Here is a 21,613-nt window from a genome sequence, read left to right as displayed (position 1 = left end):
CATCTTGCATGTGGCTTTGCTGTATTTCCATGGCCAGGGCTGTAGGTCCAGTGTTCTTTCCCCACTGTCTTGTCACTGGTCTCCCGGCGCCTCAGCCTCTTCTATATCCTGCAAGGTAACCTTGTAAGTGTGGCTCTTAGGCTGCTCCCCTTTAAAGGATTTCCAGTAGATCCCATGACCTACTCAATAAGGGCCCAGTCCCTTGGGTTGTCACTCCAGGTCTTCCCACACTTTGGCCCTAATCTTAATTTCCTGTCCTGCTTTTCTTCACAGCTTTCCATTATGGGCTATAGCCTCAGAGAAACACCTCACACCCACTCTGCACTTTGCTGTCTCTGCTGTCTTTGTGTACTTCCTCTGGTTGTCTCCTTAGCCTCACTCCATTGAAAGACTTTGGAGACCTAGAGACTGTGGCTCGCACACAGTAGGCACATTTACAGCTGAAGCAGATGAGGGCACTGACTTCTTTCTGTTACCTCCCACGTTTCTATTTCCCTTTCTAGCTGGGCCCCCTTCTCCCAACCTTGGTTCCTCCTTGAATGCCTTGTTTCTGTCTCTTGTGGTGCTCACTGCTTTTCTGTGTGGTGTTAAGAGTTTCTCTGTGTGTATTTCTAGTTTTGCAGAGCCTGCAACATCTCTGTGGCCAGGTTCAGAACTCACTGCGCTGTGCAGTCTTCGCTTTCATCCGGGACAGGTTGGTCAGTGTCACGGTGATGCTGTTTATAGACAGTGCCGTCTGCAAATTTAGGTGCAAATGAACACAGAGCTCTGACAATTGTGTTCAAAATGAGTGCCACTTAAGATCTTAAAAACCCAAAGCCATTTTTAACTAGTTTTTGGTGAAAGAACGCAGTATTTTTGAAGTGTTTTCTTAAGACCTGAACGAGTATTTGAATGCAGTCATATTTGGAAGTTTTAAACAGTTCCTTGGAAAGCCAAGGCTTAGCCAAAATGAGACCATGCTTTTGTGAGGCATAAGGGAGGAGCATGTGGGCAGAATCCCTGAGTGCAGATGGGCCACCTGCAGCAAAGCCAAGTAGGCCACTCCTGGTGCAGGATTGGGGCATTTTTTCAGCTGCGCTGCCAGGGACATACCTTACCACAGAGAAGACCCCTCTAAAATCACGCTGTAATACTCACAGAAAGTAGTATTTTCACAGCTTCGTCTTTCCACAGTTGGTAATCAAAAGAGCTTTTATTTTTATAGGAATGATTGGCACTATGGAGTGCCAACTCGCTTTTCTTCCTCGGTCTTTTTCACCCAGCCTAAAATGAGGAGGCCCATCTAAATCACGAAACACTTGCTTATGCCGGCCAAGAACTCATACTGTTCGCTCATCTCCTGTTAATTAAAACCTAGTGAGGCTGGCGCCAGTGTTGGGAAGCAGATGGATAAGGATGAATTTTCAGTGTGTATTCGGACCTTGTGAAGGATTGGAAGGAAGGATACGACCTAGACAGAGTGGCAGGGCTTCCCCTGTAAGCCCAGGAGCTGATCCTGGAGGCATAAATACACAGTGCTCACAGCCCCTCTGACAGAGGCAGGAAAAGGCGCAAAGAAGGGTTTTCTTTTCTTAGAGTCTCTGCATTTTGCAATTATTAGAATGTAAGGCAATTTATTCTGGAATTTTCACACAAGCTTGAGTTAGGGTAAAAAATCATTACCATTACAAGAAAGTCACGGCTTTACCTCTGTCTCCTAGCACTCTGCTTTTACTTACTGTTCTGTGTCCGTGTCTGATACAGACTCAACAAACAGTGTTCAGTACATATTTATTGAATGAATAAATAAATGGACTCTGGCACTTAATTATAAGAGCTTTCTGGAAGATTAAATGGATTGTTAAAAAAAAATGGTTTTTTTAAGGCGTGAAATACAAAGACAAAGTCCCCCTTGTCCCTTCACCCTGTCAGACCTCTCTAATACATAGATTTCTGGCAGATCTTCTGGTTTGAGTTCAAAAAGTTTGGAAGAAGTGAAGGTTGAAGGTGTGTGGCCTCATATTACTGAAAGGAAAACCCGTGTTGTGTAAGTGTTTCATGGGCCCTTTCATAACAAACACAATATTAAACACAGCCAAAAAAGGTTTGTTTTGAATTAATCCTGTGTCTTAACAGCATTGAACTGAGGTGTACAGACTTAGGCTTTGCGTGTAACATGATAGAGTTTTGGAAATGGAGTAAAAAGTTTCAACCAGAAGTTTCAACTTGGCCTGCTGATTCCTTTGAAGTTTCAGGGTTTTATACAAATTTAGATCTTTAGCATAGTAAATTAAAGGCATTTATGAACAAGCCAAAAATGATTTTTATTCCTCCTTTTTGAGCTCATAATGTTTCTGCTCTAGGTATATGAGAGATAACACGGAAGAAAAATCTCAGAGTGAGATACTTGCACAGTGATCATTAGTAGTTTCCTTTTAAGGAACACTGTAGTGTGGTTGGGCATCTGAACTTTGCATCATACAGGTCTGCAGTTGACCACTGCACCATCCTTCCTGTTCTTTTCCCTTGGAAAAGCACTCACCCCTCAAGTCTGTTTCTTCAGCTGGGAAATGGAAATAATAACAGTACTTTCCTCAGAGGCGTGTTAATGAGATAATTCACGTAAAGCACTTAGAACAGAGCTACATACAGTGTTTGCATCAATTATGAGAAAGCCTGTGCTGCTGGAACAAAGAGCCCCAAACTATAATGAATTAAAGGAGATAGGACTTTATTTATTGCTCACGTAACAAAGTAAGCCTTCCAGGCTTTGCGAAACAGTCATGCCCCTTTGTGGAAGTTCAGGGAGCCAGGTTCCTTCTGCCTTGTTACTCCCCCCTCAACATTGCAGAATCCATCTATGTGGTTAAGGCAAGGTCATGGGCATGTCCTAGATTGAAGTTAGGGTGGGGGAGATTGTGAAGACATCGTGTTCAGTGCCCTTAGACCCACACCCTGAAGTGGTACACATCCCTGCCAGTCACTCCACTGGGGAGAATTATGTCACCTGGCCAGATGTAGCTACTAGGGAGCCTAAGTGTCACTACTAGCTGGGACAGCCCTGTACCCAGTTACAACTCATTCACTGTGAAAGGATAGAAGAGCAGATTTGGGTGAGCAGCTCGGAGTTTGCTAACATTGTTTATTTAGTAAAAAAGAACATTTTAAGTAAGCGTTTAAATATCCTTGTTCTAGGGGAATCAAAGACCTGCTGCAGCTGAATTTTTTGCCCTGTAAGATGCTAGTTTTTGGGGGGAAGGGGTCTTTCAAGTTTTGAACCTCGAATTCAGGTAAGCCTAGGGGTAGAAAGGGTGGATACTGAGCCTGAGGGGTGGGATTGTGGGAAAGAGGAGTGAATGCTGATTTAAATGTGCTCCTCCTTCCTTCAGCCAGCCACTACTGGAAAGGCCTGATGTGTAAATTCAACTTAAGCCTTTATCCGACCTGGCAAGGACAAAGTACACCAGCTTCTAAAGAAACTTTTTATAGGAGCAAGGTGATTATTTCAAAGCAGACAAAAGAAGGCAGGTTCTTAGGGAGAACCTCCATCTTTGATTTTTCTCTTTAAAAGTTCTCCTTTGTAGTGTGTTAAGAAACAATTACATAAATAATTCATTGAAATTATCTCTCAGTTGTCACAGTTGTCAAAGAAAAAGCAAAGGTGAAAGGCACAAGTTTTTTGCATTTAGAAGAAAATGCTTCGGGTAAAAATTAACTATAAAGTAAGCAACTTTTCTCAGCAGAAGAAATGTACAGACTTTTAAAAATTTTTTTTAATGTTTATTTTTTGAGAGAGCATGAGGGAGGGGCAGAGAAAGAGGGAGACACAGAATCCAAAGCAGGCTCCAGGCTCTGAGCTGTCAGCACAGAGCCCAATGTGGGGCTCGAACCCATGAACCGTGAGATCATGACCTGAGCCAAAGTCAGACACTCAACTGACTGAGGCACCCAGGCACCCCAGAAATGTACAGATTTTCAAGGACAGCTGAATTGGGAGTAAAGATGTAGTGTTACAGCAAATACTTTTAAATTCTTATAAAAATGACTTCTCCAGTCATTTTATTTGTGTGTATTTAGCAATTGCTAAGAAACGATTAGAAGGAATGAAATCATGTCCTGAGTTGCTCTATAGTATGTATATATATATATATATATATATATATATATATATATATATATATATATATATTTTTATCTGCATTTTTAGGCTTGGCGGGTAACTTGCACTGGACTCTTGTGTGCAAGTAATGCTCATATGTTTGATAACCCATCATCTTAAAGAGCAGGCATCTGTTTTTGTAAGTAACCCATTGCCTAATTGCTAAAAATAGTTGCAGTCATTTTAAACAGATGGTCCCAAGCTGATAGGAAAGACAGAAGTGAATCTGTTTTTCAGTTTTTATTTTCCCTCCACCAAAATGGCAAAAATAATTAACAGTAGTCCCTGAACCAAGGTTTATCTAGATGTTTACCTCTAAGGAGTTAGGTTTCCTAAGAGGTGGGATTTGTAGATTTATCAGGTTTGGTAGAGTCAAAAGCCAAAATAAAGTGCATAAATTCCTACTTTCTGATTGCATTTATCAAAATGAACACTGCATTGTTGAAATAGAGCTTTTGCTTTTTAAAAGAAAATTAAGCTGTGGTAAAATATATGGAGGCTAAAAATTTTAGAAAATTTTGAAATCATAAGACAGTGCTAAGTGGTGATAACATGTTAATGTGAGTAGAGGCTCCTGTTGGCTCAGTCAGTTAAGAGTCTGACTTCAGCTCAGGTCACCATTTCACAGTTCATGGATTCGAACCCCACATTGGGCTCTGTGCTGTCACTGCAGAATCCACTTCAGATCCTCTCTCTCTCTCTCTCTCTTCTCTTTCTCTCTCTCTCTCCCCCTCCCTCCCTCCCTCCCTCCCTCCCTCCCTCCCTCTCTCTCTCTCTCCCTCCCTCCCTCCCTCCCTCTCTCTCCCTCCCTCCCTCCCTCCCTCCCTCCCTCCCTCCCTCTCTCTCTCTCCCTCCCTCCCTCCATCTCTCCCTCCCTCCCTCTCTCCCCCTCCCTCCCTCTCTCCCCCTCTCTCCCTCTCTCCCTCTCCCTCTCTCCCTCTCCCTCCCCCTGCCCCCCCCTCATGTGCACACGTGCTCTCTCTTTCAAAAACAAACATTAAAAAAATATATATGTGAGTAGGACCTTGCCATAGGACCTGAAGGAATACCAACTGAAGAAATTCATATTCTTATGGATTTCCAAATTCTTCAGGGGTTTTGAGCTAATAGCCAATTAGCTACTCTTCTTTAGTTTCTGACATGGAAGATCGTGAATATTTTGATAATGCAACGATGAATTAGTATTTAGGAGGGACTTTGAAAAAGACATTTCTTTCATACGCAGATGTTGTTCTTCGACATCAATGAGGAGATTACAATAGTAGTTCTGCCCAACAGATGAAGTAAGGAAGAGGCATATCCAGAGTTTTCTACTTATGAAATTAGGTTGTTGAAACTCACTTAGATTTTTGTTTTTTATTCCCATTTTAATAATCATACCTGGCTCATGTCTGTAAGCTATATGCTGTTGTGTGTGTCCACAAACCACCTACAATGCTTTGAATTTGATGTTTGTATTTTCTTTACTGTTTCACTGGCAACCCACAATTGATAGCTCTTGGGCATTCATGGACTATGGATTGTAGACTACCTGTCTGGAATCTTTTACCATTGCTTCTGTCCGAATTTGTCTAAATAAAAAGTAGTAGACTGGCTCACAGGAAATAATAAAATCATAGCCCAGGAGTCAGCAAACTACAGTCTATAACCCTGATTATGTCTAAGAAGGTTTTTTACATTTTTTAAAAGATTGCTTAAAGAGACAAAGAAGAAAAAGACAATGAGATTAAGACCATGTGTGGCCTGCAAGGTCTGAAGTATTTACTGTCTGGCCCTTTACAAAAATGTTTGCCGCGCCCTGTCATAGATAGACAGTATAACAGTGGTTAAGGGCACGGGCTCTGGGGCCAGGCTGCACTGGTTCAAATCCCGACTTTACTACATCTGGTATGACCTGGGGCAAGTTGCTTAATCTCTCTGTGACTTGTTTTCTCATCTGTAAACCGGAGTAATTACAGTGCTGACTTCATAGAATTGTGGTGAGGACTATGTTAATGTGTAAATGCTTCAGACAATGCCTGGTATTTAGTATTCAATAAATGTTAACGATTATTTTATTGTAGTGGTGGTGGAAAGTCTTTAGAGGATCAAAACTAGTCCTTGCTTTTGACTGATGAATGTCCATAATATCAAAGATCATTTTCTATTTTCTGCATCAAGAATGAAGGGCCAGGGTTCCTGGGTGGCTGAGTTGGTTGAGCATCTGACTCTTGATTTTGGCTCAGGTCATGATCCCAGGGTCCTCAGATCGAGCCCCATGTTGGACTCTGTGTTGAGCATAGAATCTGTTTGGGATTCTGTCTCTTTCTTTCTCTGTCTCTCTCCTCTCCCCCTTCCCCACCCCTGTCCCTCTCCACAACTCCTGCTCTCAATCTCTCTCCCTGTCTCTTCCTGCCCCTACCCCCACTTTGTCCCCAGCTCATGCTCTCTAGTTCTGTCTCTAAAACAAACAAACAAACAAAAAGAATGCAGGGCTATTTTATTTTTAACAGTGCCTGCTGTACTGAAAAAAGATGTCAAGATGACCCATACTCAAATGTAAAAAAATGCTTGAAAGCATGAAAAGAAATAATAAAGATACCTGTTTTTAAGTTAAGAAAAAGACATTAAATGTGACAGACACTTAACAAAAGCAAATTCTTTGATGTATATATGAAAAGTGTAAGAGGAAATGAACTGGATGAGAGACATGGTTAAAAAGAGAAAGAAAAAAAAGAAACAAGAATAGGAAAAGTAGTCAGTAGAAGAGGAGAAAAATTTAGATGAAAAGGAAGGCTGGGGGTGTCTCCAGCGTGTCCAGTGTTAACATTTCTATTTCCCTACGGAGCCCTCCTCAGTTATTCTCTCTGCCCAATTTAATTACTCCCATTTGAAGGAGAGTGTATTTCTTTCCGATTATTTTTCCTTGGCAGAAGTGAATTTTCAGCATCAAGTAATGTTTATTGAACACATGTGTGCAAGGTGTGTTCCCTCAGGAAACCTGCCATATATACAAAACTATAATACTTTGTTTATTTATTTTTGAGGCCAAGTAGTGTTATTATCTTTAGCCACTTGCCTTATTATCATACAACATTTGTTTTTTTAATAACTTTCTTCATTGTCTCTAATACCTCTTTAAAAAAAAAAAATTTAATGTTTTTATTTATTTTGAGAGAGAGAGCATGAGCAGGGAAGGGGCAGAGAGAGAGGGAGAGAATCCCAAGCAAGCACTGTGCATTAGTGCAGAGCCTGACCGACATGTGGCTTGAACTCACAGACTGTGAGATCATGAGCCGAGTTGAAACCAACAGTTGGACACTTACCCACATGAGCCACCCAGGCGCCCCTCTAATACCTCTTCATTCGCTCCCTTGCTCTCTCTCCGGTAGGGAAAGAGCCAACTTCGTTGGTTACAAAATGTAGAAAATGTTAAAAGAAACAAAAAAATGTAATGAAGGTTATTTCACGTTTTCTTTTTCCTTCTTTTTCACTTGAATTGTTTACTGTGTTTATGGATATTGGACCAGAGCAATGAGTGTTCCAGGATTGGTATTCGATGATGTCAAGGGACTGAAGTAATGGCCTCGTGTGGAGATTACAGGGTGAAGCCGCGCATTGATTACTTCATCTCATTAGCTGATGGAAACCTTTGAGAAGACAAGATTGCAGACCTTTCAAGCCTGTCCTCACTCCCAGGATCTGATCCTAAGAGCTTGATAATTGTCACTGCCCGGTGGGACTGTGTTAAGAGTAGTGGTGGCTTAGAGTACTAAAATACTTTCCATGAGAGTACTATAAAGTTCCATACACCCTTTGGATTATTTAAATAAGGTTAGGTATTCCAGATCAACTTTAGTTTTCCTTTATAGCAATTGTAGAACTCTAAAATCAGCCATGTTTGCTTGTTTTTGTCTTCCTCCACTAGGAAGTTTGCTGAGGTAGGTGAATTTTTGTTTCTTGAATTACTACTATTCCTCCAGTAGCCAGAGCAGGTAGTCAGTAAATATTTTTGGAGGAGTGAATGAATGAGTAAATTAAATACAGTTACTCATTTGCCACTGAAATACCCTCTTCACACTCCTGTAGATCACCAGTTGATATTATTTTAGATGTTTTTGTGCTAAGAAGAGTATTTTTGATTTTGAATGAATTCTGTTTAACAAGTATACAGTTGTACATAAAAGGGAAATTGAACATGAAGTCCGTGTTTTCATGGGTTAATATTATTGTAACTTAAATGGTAAATAATAAGATTATCAGATACACATGAGTTAGGCCTTTAGTTGCAGCTCAACCCCCAAAAAATGTTTGAAAGAACTTTTATAAATAGTTGTTTCCTTTATTCTAATAGAGTAGCATAACAGATACTCATTTTTTTTAAATGTTGTTTATTTTTGAGAGAGAGTGAGCATGAACTTGGGGGGGGCAGAGAGGGGGGGGGCACAGAGGATCCGAAGTGGGCTCTGTGCTAACAGCAGAGAACCCAATTTAGGACTCGAACTCATGAACTATTAGATCATGACCGAGCTGAAGTTGGATGCTTAACCAACTGAGCCACCCAGCCGCCCCTCCCAACAAATACTAATTTTTAAAACTGTTGTTTCAAATAGAAGTGAATTATGAACATTAGTAACCACTGTCCTGTGCTGTCTCCTTTAAGAATGCCTTCCATGTGCCCTTTGTCAGGATTTCAGTGTAACAAAATGAGGACTAAATCAAGAAGACATGGCGTGCAGGGGTTGGTGGACCCACCCTGGGGAAGCAGTGTAGGAAATCCGCAGGTGAAAGCCACAACCAGGCCTCTTAGCACCCAGTCCTGGTGAAGGAGAAGGGTGAGGAGGGGGGAGAGTGGACCTACGAAAGGAAGGAAATTGATAAGAAGTGGAAGTTGAGAAAGACAGTTGGTGAGGTAAAAAACAGAATCTTTTAGACTTTGGCCATAGGAGCGTTCTCTGTTGTGGAACATGGGGTAGTGACACTGACACTGGACAAGTATAGAGGCAAATGCAGTCCTAGCCCCAACTTGAGACTGTAGGGGAACAACACACCTGTCATCATGATAGTGTAAGTACCCTTTGCTGATTTTAAACTCTTGGACTCAACCTATAGAGTGAAAAAACAGAGAAGTGAGGTGGTTATACAACAGCATGTAAATATTATCAGCCTTGACAGTGCAAAAGTATATGTATAGCAGGTGATAACTAGGCAATGGAGGGGGCAGAGGGAAGATGAAAGGAGGGGATGAAAACTGATGGTTCCAAGAAAGTTACACTCTAGGACTGATAACTAAAACCTGCTAAAGTATGTGGCTTGAAATCCCCTCTGTGAGAGACTGGAACTGGTGGTGTCTCTATGTTGGGAGGAAGAAGGAAAGAAGCAGTAGGGGGAAAGTGAGCTGATCGGCAGGGCTGGGTAGATAATGTTGAAAAGTAATAAGTTATATATAAGCATGGTATTTGGAAATATGAGGTATCTTTTAGTGTCTTGGTAAGAGGCTGAATTCAGCTCAGAAGATTCAAATGCAGATTTTAATAAAGGCCTACTTACGGTGCTGTGGTCTGGGTTTAGATGAGGGTCCTTACACCCTTAGGGCTGGAGGGACAAGGGAAGACATAATAAAAGCTAATTTAAAAAACGTACACAAGACCTGGGAGCTCTGAAACAGTGGAGGAGCCACCGCCCAGGGGCACTGTGCTTAGGAATTAGGCAGCCACCACTGGAAACTAGGAGCTAAAGCCAGGGGAAAAGAGAGTAAATACATTCACCTCTTCCCCAAACACAGAGAAGGGCAGAGAATGGTTAGGGATAGAGCAAAGCGGGGTGGGGGTGGGGGGATTAAAACAAGAATAACCAGCTGGAGAAATTACCAAGAGAAGCCAAAATGAAGACATGTTTGTCTTTAGAACAGAACCGGGGATGTGGATGACACAAGTGGGGATTACTGTGTTAACTGATAGTGTAGAATTTGATGTTTACCCTCCTGTAGGTATGAATTTTATAGGCTATTTTCATATAAATACTCTTATTTATATTATTGCTGTTTCATCTGTTGTGCTGTGAGCTTGGTAGCAGGAGTGTACTCAATCTCTGCTCTTAAGTCACTTGTATGTAGTCTACTTGGAGAAAGAAAATGCTAAACAAACCAACAGAAAAGATAATAAATATGATTACAAATTGGATGAATGCTAAAGTTTAATTTTGTAGCACAAAAAAAGTTAGTGTTGCTTGTATAAACTTAAGTCTACTAAGGATACTGCACAGATTTTAAAAATACAATTATTTGAGAGTGGGAACAATTCTGCCTTGAGTAGCTTATTTTGCTCTTTTTAACTATAAATACACAACATACTGCAAATGAGAAACACAAATTGAACAGCTGCCTCTTCATTGTTTTGTTCCTTTGTTGTTCATTTTAATGAATAATTTGAGCAGACTCCAAAACATTAAATTAGATGTATAAGCATGCTTTAAGGGTTGTATCATAATGTTAGTGTATTTAAAACTTAGGAGTGATATCATTGCCTAAATATAGTAAATTTTTAAAGTCAATTATTTTAGCTGCTTTACCGTCTATAAATAATCTGGTAGTAAAACAGAAAAGAGATAAACATTAACCCATGGATCCATATCCAAGTACAGAGACTAGGGAAATTCCCCCCCACCTCCTTTTTCCTGACATATGAACCTTGATGATTTGAATAAGTCTTTTGGGGGTCCCTGGTTGGGATTTGCCTTTTCCTGCTTTTCTAGTAGAGATCTGAGCAACAACAGAGAAATTGGGGAAAGCATTAAAAGCATAAGAGTTGTATCCTGTCTTCTTTGATACTTCCTGTCGCTCAGGGTGTTGTCCAGAGGGGAAAGATAAGCGAACGAGGAAGATGGATGTCAGCTGCCTCCTCCTTCCTCGCGCCTTTCACAGCCTTCACAGCAGTCTGAGAACAGAAAAACAATGTTAAGTCCTGTACTCCTGTATCTTGAGCATTTGCTTATTAAAATAAACCTTTGAACATTTTCTCTCTCCTGATTTAGGCTACTCTGTTTCCTCCATGAAAGAGCTGGTGAGGGTGTTTTAAGCTGATACGGCATACGTGTAAAACGTAGTCATAAATCACTGGAAGCTCACTGCTTTTAGAACCTGCCAGAATTAACGTACTAATGCACTTCTTCAAAGGTTGTTAAAAATGGTCATTAAGTTAACTGTTTTCGTGCCTTTCTTCATCTCAATGTTTTTCAATGGATCCTGTCATTTGATTTTGATATAGCTCTGGGAAACAGAATTCCTACTAATGCAGGAGGAGTCTTACATGTTCAAGTACTTAAATATGGGAGAAAATCTAGAATTGCTTCTCTAGAAATCATTTTGTTTATAATTATCATGAATTATGCATTCTTATTGCTCTAGAAGTTAAGAAATGGAACCACAAGATCACTGTAGCCCAGAAGCTGTGTCTAATACTTGCATCTCCCCTTCAGAGATCATTTTCTGATGTTTTTTTCAGTGAGTGTAATTTATATATGCTGGCTGGTTGTCTTGCAAATGTGTGTCACCAGTCACGGTGCGGGGGGGGGGGGGGGGGGGGAGGGGGGGGATGGAGGGTGCCACATGATTGGTTATTTACATCTGTCATCTTCATATATAAAGAGTGTGCATGTTAGTGCGAAACTCTAGTATAAAATGGGCAGACAGTTTAGAGGAGAGTCGGTTGTTGCTGATGATGAGATCATAACCAAAACCCACACTCCTCTCTAGACAGACAGATCCCATGGAGATAAGCATGCTTTTTGAGAGGAGTCACTCAATCACGCCGCCACTGAACCCTGGTGTCTGTTTCACTTTACCTGTTCCTTGACTTGAAGTACGGCAGAAATCTATAGTTTTCCAGAATCTTTGTTATGGAAATGACTTTGTTTTTAGCTATTCATGTCTGAGATATCTGAAAACCAAAAATAGTGGCCAGATCATGTCAACTTAGAAACTAGCAGTAAGTTGTTTGGTCTTCTTAAACATTGAGAAAACCATGTACTACCTAGATTCAATTTAGAGATGCCAACTCTTCCTTAAAAGGCAATGATCAGAAGTCCAAAGGTACTCAAGGAAATAGTGAACCTACCTAGGTTGATACAAGAGTTTTGTCTTTGGATCATGGTGTTTAGTAGGAATTCATAAATTAACTTTGTGTTCTTGAGTGACTGATTTGTAGGAGTCCAAAGTAAGTGCATCCTGCTTTGTTCTGTTCTGTTCTGTTGTTTTTGTTTGGTTTTCATTTTTGTGCTTTTTGGTTGTTGTTTTCTCTGCTCATAAGGACTCCACTAGGGGGCAGACAGAAGAATGGAGAAGAAACCCATACCGGTGTATGCATTGACTCTAACCTTGAGCCCTATGTTTGCTGCTCCCGGATAGCTTGGGGGAGAGTTTTTCTATTTAGCTGTATTTCATATAGTAGTACGTATTTAAAGTGATTCTTTTTTTTTAAATATTTTATTTATTTTTTGAAGGAGAGAGAGAGAGAGACAGAGCATGCGTGGGGGAGGAGCAGAGAGAGAGAGGGAGACACAGAATTCGAAGCAGGCTCCAGGCTCTATGCTGTCAGCACAGAGCCCGACGTGGGGCTCAAGCCCACGAACCATGAGATCATGACCTGAGCCGAAGTTGGACGCTCAACGGACTGAGCTACCCAGGCGCCCCTAAAGTGATTCTTAATATGCTTGTTTCTACATTTAAAATGTAAACATTTTTATACAAGTTTAATGATAATTTTTTAATTAGTCGTCATCATGTTTGTTTTGCTTTCATAGCATGTTTCCACCATCAAATCACTTAATAATTATTTATGGATGACCATAATGATGATCCCTATAAGGTTCACCTTACACATGAAGACTCTCATTCATTTGTTCACCTAACTTTAAGTCCCTCCTTTTTGTCAGGCACTGTGTGTGTCGGGTTTTGAGAATAGAGCAGTGAAGAAAAGAGGTAGAGCCTGGGAAACTGGGCATAAACAAATGGTAAGTTTCGGTTTCCTTCTGAACCATTTGATGAAAGAACTAGGATGAGAGGAACCAGAAGAAATTCTTAATGGCTACAGTGCTGGACACTTCTTATTAATGACTTAATTTTTTTTAACTGCTCATAAATATTAGAATGCCATGTGGGATTGGAGTGGGGACTTCAGTTGTTACGTGAGACAACAAGCCCCTTCTCTTAATCTGTGTCTAGGAGGACAGCCAGAGATGTTGTGTTTTGTTCTTCTTAACCATTGTCTTTGCTCCACCAAGAATTGCATCTTAGTTACCAAAAAGTTGTTTACTTCAGGCAACCTTGGGTTATTTAATCTGTAAGTGAAAATCTCATTGCTTTGCTTTTTCTTGGCCAATCATTCAACAAAATAAAGAGCAGTGCTTTTGTTTATTTCATTTTTTAAAGTCAGTCAAATTTTCACTAGAGATACTTTGTTTCTCCCCAACTTTCCTTCGGTTTTTGGAACAAACTATCCTTTGTTCATTATAGATAATCTTATAAATCTTTTAGTTTTTAAGGTATAAACATGTAAATGGTCAAGAGGGAGAGGTATGTATTCCAGGAATGTCTTTAGGTTACAACGCCTAACGTAAGTGAAATATCAAAAGATCTTTCTGGTGGCATAAATTCTTCATCTATTAGATTTAACAAATCGTTCTGTACAGTATGAGAAAGTAATTATTGGTAAAGCAAGTGATAGCCTTTCTGTCGAGGATTATACACATTTGTTCTGGTTATTCTTTGTGTACAGCATAAACTGCATGCTGTCGTAAATTGGACAGGACTTAACAGGACATTCTTTGAGTTTATAATTAAATATCTTGGGACACCTTGGTGGCTCAGTCAGTTAAGTGTCCGACTTGAGCTTCAGGTCTTAATGTCACAGTTGGTGGGTTCGAGCCCCACATCAGGCTCTGTGCTGACAACTTAGGGCCTGGAGCCTGCCTCATTCTGTGTCTCCCTCTCTCTCTGCTCCTCTCCTGCTCATGCTGTCTGTCTCTCTCAAAAATAAATAAACATTACAAAAAAATTTTTTTTTAAATCTTAATTACTAACATGTATCTAGGATGCTGTGCTAAGAAAGTCCACGGTAAATAAGTATCTTGTGTTTGTACAGTCATTAAATATATTTTCTTTATCGGGTTTCAGAAAACATTTTAGCCAGGGCTTCACCTTCAATTTCCATAATTCTAGCATGATAAGACAGACCTGGGAAAAGTCACAATAAGTGAAATATTAATGGATTCAAATTTTAAACTTGAGAATTTTCAACCTCTGAAAGTTAAGAATGAAGCTCATGAAACCAGAGATACATTCGGGGCGCCTGGGTGGCTCATTCGGTTGAGCATCTGACTTTGGCTCAGGTCATGATCTTACAGTTGGTAGGTTCAAGCCCCATGTCAGGGTCTGTGCTGACAGTGTGGAGCCCACTTCAGGTCCTCCGTCCCCATCTCCCTGCCCTCACCTACTGCACTCTGTCAAAAAAAAAACAAACAAACAAAAACAAAATAAACAAAATAAAAAAACACAAAAATACATTCATCTTATTTAAAAAGCTAGCTACCTAAAAAGTATATATGTACACGAATAAGAATTAGATGAATATATGGAAAAAATGTTTTTTTGATATTGGTAGGATTATATAGAATTTCTCCCTAATTTTTCAGTTGAATTCATTGTTCCTTGTAGTTTAGTAATAATAAATTTAAGAAAATGCCTATGTGACTTACACCATTTTATTCTAGAGAACACTTCACTTGGAAATTGGATAACCTCCAGAAATAAAGATCCCACCACAGTACTTTAAATTTCTTTTAATATTTATTTATTTTTGAGAGAGAGAAAGAGATCAAGCATGAGTGGGGGAGGAGCAGAGAGGGAAGAGACACAGAATCTGAAGCAGGCTTCAGGCTTGGAGCTGTCAGCACAGACCCCGATGTGGAGCTTGAACTCACAGACCGTGAGATCATGACCTGAGCCAAAGTCGGACACCTAACCGACTGAGCCACCCAGGCGATCCCCACCACAGTACTTTAAAGTAAGAGGTGCAGGGGCACCTGGGTGGGTCGGTCGGTTAAGTGTCCGACTTCGGCTCAGGTCATGATCTCATGGTCCGTGAGTTTGAGCCCTGCGTCGGGCTCTGTGCTGACCGCTCAGAGCCTGGACCCTGTTTCGGATTCTGTGTCTCCCTCTCTCTCTGCCCCTCCCCTGTTCATGCTCTGTCTCTCTCTGTCTCAAAAATAAATAAATGTTTAAAAAAAAATAAAATAGAGGTGCAGACACTTGAAGTTTCTGACATGAAAGTATAGGGTGAAGTCTGTTGCAGGTTTTTCTTTCTCTTTATTTTTTAAATAGCTGCTACATTTTCAAGATGTCTAAGAATTAAAGGCAGAGGATAAAATTTAAACAAATCCTATCCAAAAATTAATATCAAAAATAATTTCACAGCGGTGCCTGGATGGCTCAGTCAGTTAAGCATCCAACTTTTGGTTTTGGTTCAGGTCATGATCTCACAGTTTGTGAGTTCGAGCCCGACACCAGGCTCCGTGCTGACAGTGCAGAGCCTGCTTGGGATTTTCTCTTTCCCTCGCTTTCTGCCCCTCCCCCGCTTTCTCTTTCTTTCTCTCAAAAATAAATAAACTTAAATAACTTTACATAACTCACAGAGAACAAATGGACTTTTTTTCTGCACCAATAAAATGCTTCTTTGAATGTTCAAAAGTCTTAGTATAACCCACCCCACCCCCACCAATCCCAGTTGGTTTTTAGTTGGAAAATTTTCCATGTGTTTGGCTTATTTTTTTTTTAATTTTTAAGTTTTTAATTGAAGTATAGTTGACCTATAATATTAGTTTCAGATGGGCAACATAGTGATTCAAGAATTATATACATTGCAAAATGCTCAGTGCAATAAATATATTACAATATTATTGATTATATTCCCTATGCTGTACTTTTTATCCCCATGACTTATTTATTTTTAACTAGAAGTTTGTGCCTCTCAATCCCCTTCACCCGTTTTGCCTGTCTTCCTGCTCCCCTCCATTTTGGCAACCACCAGCTTGTTTTCTGCATTTATGAGTCTCTTTCTCTCTTCTTTGTTGCTGCTGTTGTTGTTTGTTTTGTTTTCAGATTTCACATTTGAGTGAAATTATAAATGGTGTTTGTCTTTCTCTGTCTGGATTGTATCTCTTAGCATAATACCTCTATGTCCATCCATGCATTCACAAATGGCAAGATTTCATTCTTTTTTATAGCTGAGAAATATTCCACTGTATGTACATATGCCACATCTTCTTTATCCACTCATCTGTCCATGGACAGGTTGCTTCCATATTTTGACTATTGTAAATAATGTACGATAAACATAGAAGTACATATATCTTTCCAAATTAGTGTTTTCATTTACTTCAGGTAAATACCCAGGATTGGAATTACTTTTGGTGGGATCGTATGGTACTTCTGTTTTTGGTTTTTTTTGAGGAACCTCCATACTGTTTTCCCATATTGATGCAGTGGCTGCATCAATTTGCATTCCCACCAGTGGTGCACAAGGGTTCCATTTTTCTCCACATCCTTGCCAACACTTGTTACTTCTTGTCTTTTTTGATAGTAGCCATTCTGACTGGTGTGAGGTGATATCTTATTGTGGCTTTGATTTGTATGTCCCTAATGATTAGTGATTTAGAATTACCTCACTTTTTAGGAATAGAATAAAAATTAAACATGCCTATGCTCAACATGCCTTCAACATGCCTACTTTCATGTAGCAGCTGGGATGTGGGGACTTTTTCATATATGTATATGTTCTACCTCACTTCCTGTCTACATTTATGTGTTGCAGCAGCATCTAAAGTCACAGGAATGTGGAAGGGGTAAGAGATTGGATCGGAGAATGAATAGGTTGAATGGAAAAATACAGACAGGATATCCTTTTTCAGAAGGTCATGTCCCACCATAAAGAGTTGGGGGTTTGTGGTATTCTGGAGCCCTCTAATTAACTGGGGGGAAGAGGTACCATCTTTTCCTTTTCTGCTCATCTTCCCCATTCCAAATCTGCCCCTCCTTCACTCTAGTTAAATACCACCAATTGCATATTGAAAATAAAATACTGAAATGTGAGTTTCTGTGGTGAAGTGTGGGATGTCTTGATGACGTCCCTGAAAACCCAAAGCCAATCCTTGTCCTCCAAACTCAAGGTTTATATTTAGAAGACACTGTGGATCCTGTAGTTTCAAAATGCTGTAAACATGTTTGTGTGGTTATTTTTAGCTCTTACAGACTTTACTGAACTTTCAAGTTGGCAAGTCAGACACAGTCAGTTGTCGTCTGTTACCTCAGATGGCAGCACTTTGTGAATGACTCTGATTGTCTCATAGTTTCTAACATATTTAAAGCAGATAAGTTATCTTGTGTTGACTGTGTGTGGTGTATCTATATATGTATGATTCTGCATACTCTACATAATTTTTAAGCGTTTATGAACTGTGTAACTTGGGTAACAGTTTTGCTTGGAGTTCAAAGATGACTTGGGGACTGCCAAATGGCACTGTTACTCCTCTGGCACAAATAGGTGGTCGTTTTCTCCTTCCCCCAGCCCTTTTCTACTAGTCCTCAAGCATTAAATCCTCATACAGAAGTCCTTACGGTCACTGTTATTTTCAACCCATTGTATCTATTTCCTGTGGGTCAAAGGTTATAAGGCTTGAGTGGTGTAGAGGGGGAGATAGAAAGTTGACAGAAAAAAAGAAAGCTAGGCTCATTTTAGGGCTGGCACATCACGAAATAGGTAAGATGGCATTGAATTGTTAAAAACAAAAAGAAGTCAATGATCAATAGCTTTTCTTGTATGAGGAGATCATTACCTGCATGTAACATGGATGAAAAAGTGATTTTACTCAAAGAATCATGTTTTGTGAAACGGTGACCCCCACCCCCAGTGCCATAGAGGGTAATGCGAAGTCACCAGCAGCAGCAGCAGCAGGAGTGCTTAGGCCGAGTCTTCCACGTTTGCATCAAAGATCTTCTTGATTTCATTTATCTGTGGCCTAACTTCTGTATCATGTTCAACTTTGTAGTCAGTTCCCTTCTTTGCATGAGGTTATTCTTCCTTGCATTTTGAACTTGATATGTTTTATAGTCAGTGACTTCAGAATGCGTAACTTATCTATTTGGAAGTGTCTTTCTAAGGGAAACGCTCATTGCCACATTTCTTCGGTTCTGGAAGCTTTGGTGTGAGTTTTATGTTTAGCAGAAAATTGTACTAAGCATTACTTTGGTTTATTATGTATAAATGTAATTATGGAAATTTGAAATTTGTTTCTGTAACACTTCAATGCTTTTCCTCTAGTTCTTAATATGAAAGTGTTGTTTTTGAGCTGTGATCCAAGTCTCAACGTATCTGTGTTTTGCTTTATTGTGAATTGTGAATGTTCAGTAAGAAACATAAAACAGAAAATGAGAACATTTTTTGTATGTTTTGCTGGGAACTCAAAATACAAGCCCTATTCCAGCATTAATTATTTTGGATTGGATAGCTGAACAAGAAATAGAGTTTAGAAATGTGTCAGTTTTATGGAAGATAAATTTCTTAAATTCCAGATTGTTATTGGTATTCACTTTTTAAAAAAATCTCTCTTGAAGCAAGCTTGTTCTTTCCCAAGAAATAATAACAACATAGATTACATGTATTTGTGGGGCATAGTAAGCTTGTGGAACACAGTAAAATGAGGAAATAAGTTCACATAATTGTTCGCATCTCCGGCACAATAACTTACAGTTGTGCTACACGGTTTAAACATTGGTTGTGGGTCTTATTATTTAGAGCTACAGCCTCTTCAGCATTTGGTATTGCCTCTCAAGTCAAAGAATGGACCTTAAAACTGCACTGTCCATATAATAGTTACTAGCCCCATGTGACTAAATTAAATAAATTAGAAAATCAAGGGTACCTGGGTAGCTCAGTCAGTTAAGCGTCTGACTTTGGCTCAGGTCATGATCTCGTAGTTCATGAGTTCGAGCCCTGTGTCAGGCTCTGTGCTGACAGCTTGGAACCTGGAGCCTGCTTCAGATTCTGTGTCTCCCTCTCTCTGCCCCTGCCCGCTCACACTCTTTCTCTCTCTTTCAAAATAAACACTAAAAAAAAAAATAATAAAAAAAAAGAAAAGAAAAGAAAATCAGTTGCACGAGCCACTTTTCAAGTCTCCTGTGGTGACATGTGGCTAGTAGCTGCTGGGATGGTCAGCACAGTCATTTCCCAAGTTGCAGAAAGTTCTGTTGGACAGCACTGCTCCAAACTGCAATTTGAATTTGTATCTTTGCTGGAAATTTTTGTCACTTTAAGATGTGATATCACCTTCCTACCACTTAATAATGTTTGGCTAAAATTCTCACATCTTGTTCATCAGTTAAACATGTACGTTGACATTACTTCGTAGCCCATGGCATTTTGCCCATATTCTCTCTGATGACATTACATTCTACCCTCAGGCACTGGAATATCATTTTACACACATATACGCATATGCGACAGTTCTGAATATATATCGGTATGTGTAGGGAGAAAGAGAATATAACTACATATAGTTAAATCTACTTCCGCAAAGTAGATGTTCTCCTAATACTGTAGGCACTGTTTGAAGTGGTAGTTTCCTAAGTACATTGGCATGGTTTCATAATGAGTTATTTCTTGATTAAGCTAGTTTCACTTTTTGGTGACTGAACCTTGTGGAGGAGATTTGATAGGATTTATGGCTGTACTCTTACAGAATAAGAAGGCCCACTATTGCCTTTGGTGTATCATGCATTTATGTGGAGACTAAGTTAGTGAACAACAGAGACAGCATCCTCAGGGTCACCAGGAGACATTAGTCCATTTGTTCAGGTAACAGTTGTCATATGTACCTTTTAAGCCTCCGAGTCCTGGCATGTTGTACCCTGTGCTAAGCACTTCGATTAAAGGGGAATAAGACAGGGTCTTGGGGAGGAAAGCAGCTAGAGAAAGGCCTGACTGACATGCAGGGTGAGAATGCTCTGATAGAAGTTTGCACAAGGTGCTGGGGACACCCTGGAACAGTCAGCTCTGCCTAGCACAGGTGACAGGTAGAACGATACAAAGGAAAGTTGCCAGTATTTCTTCACACCAGTTTCCAGTTACTCCAAAGGAAAAGATTAGTTCCTTGCCAAGATCTCTCAGTGTTTTGGAAACTTTATAAACCATGAGGGGAAAGTCTTCAAAATGCCTTTCAAAAGCATCATTTTAATGACTGTGTAAGACTGCTTTGTGGAGATGTATCCTAACTTATTTACTCGGTTCCCTTCTGTGACCTACCTTACTGGTCTGCTCAGGACTGAGGGGTTTCCCAACTTGTGGAACTTTCAATGTTCTAAAACAGGGATGGTCATGGGAGAACTGGGATGGTTGGTCACCCTACCTATGGTTGAATATTTAAATTGTTTCAATTATATACTCACATTAACAACACTGTGTTGAATATTTCAGTGCCCACGTATTTAGCTGCATTTTGCATTATTTCCTTAGATGAGATTCCTAGAAAGGAATTAATGGCTCAGTGACCCTGGATGTGTTTGGAGCTCATGATAATGCTCACAGCCCTTTATTGTATTTACTTTTTCTATTTTCAGCTAGGTTGATAAGAGTCTGCCTGGACATTTTGTGCTACCTCTGTGTCCACAGATTCTTAGGGAGATATGCAGAAGACAGAGATATGTATATGCTTGCTATATCACTAGCTGTGGCTCCCTTTCTAAATCGCTAACTGGCCAGACTACATATGACGTTCCAACGACCTTTTCCTTTTTTTTTTTATCATTTAACACTCTCATTTTATTTCACATAAATATTTCTCTTTTTTTTTAATTTTTTTAATGTTTATTTGTGAGAGAGAGACAGACAGTGTGAGTGGGGGAGGGGCAGAGAGAGAGGGAGACACAATCCGAAGCAGGCTCCAGGCTCTGAGCTGTTAGCACAGAGCCCAACACAGGGCTCGAACTCACGAACCATGAGATCATGACCTGAGCAGACGCTTAACCGACTGATCCACCCAGGCGCCCCTCACATAAGTATTTCTTGAAGTCCAGTTACATTTAACAAGTATTTATTACCTACTCTGTGTTTAGTTTCATGCTGAACAAAGTGTGGCAAAATATCAAATAAATATAAAATACTGTCCCAAATCACTGTTAGAGCACAAGACTAATAATAATTGCCGTAAGGCAGTCTAGTTTTTGTCTAGGCCAGAGGCAAGGCTGAAGTCTGATTCCCAAAAGATAGAGTGGACTTCCTGACTCCATTCTCCTATGACCCTTGCTCCTTCTCGGGGCACATCATAGTAAGAAAAGGATGAGATCACATGAAACCCAAAGCTGGCGATCTTTCTTCCCAGTACAGGTTCAGCTGTACGTCACCCAGGCCTCTACCCCTAGTCACTCAGGATGTTGCAAACTTATCT

At 40.0% G+C, this 21,613-nt stretch overlaps 1 protein-coding gene across 8 annotated transcripts in view; it reads left to right on the top strand.

Moving 5' to 3' along the window:
- Window positions 1-21,613, top strand: part of GAB1 (GRB2 associated binding protein 1) — a 122,641-nt gene that overhangs the window by 48,469 nt on the left and 52,559 nt on the right. Inside the window, exon 1 of one of the 8 annotated variants that reach the window (XM_053216919.1) lies at window positions 11,713-13,129. The exons of the other annotated variants lie outside the window; for them this stretch is intronic. Within the exon in view, the coding sequence (XP_053072894.1) occupies window positions 13,127-13,129 (3 nt within the window). The 5' untranslated portion in view covers window positions 11,713-13,126. Of the gene's footprint in view, window positions 1-11,712; window positions 13,130-21,613 lie in introns of those variants that run through there. 8 annotated transcript variants of the gene reach the window in all.

Source organism: Acinonyx jubatus, chromosome B1, assembly GCF_027475565.1.
Source record: "Acinonyx jubatus isolate Ajub_Pintada_27869175 chromosome B1, VMU_Ajub_asm_v1.0, whole genome shotgun sequence".
In the NCBI taxonomy this organism is placed as follows: Eukaryota; Metazoa; Chordata; class Mammalia; order Carnivora; family Felidae; genus Acinonyx; species Acinonyx jubatus.
Note: the sequence above shows the minus strand (reverse complement) of the source record. Positions and strands in the feature narration are given on the sequence as shown.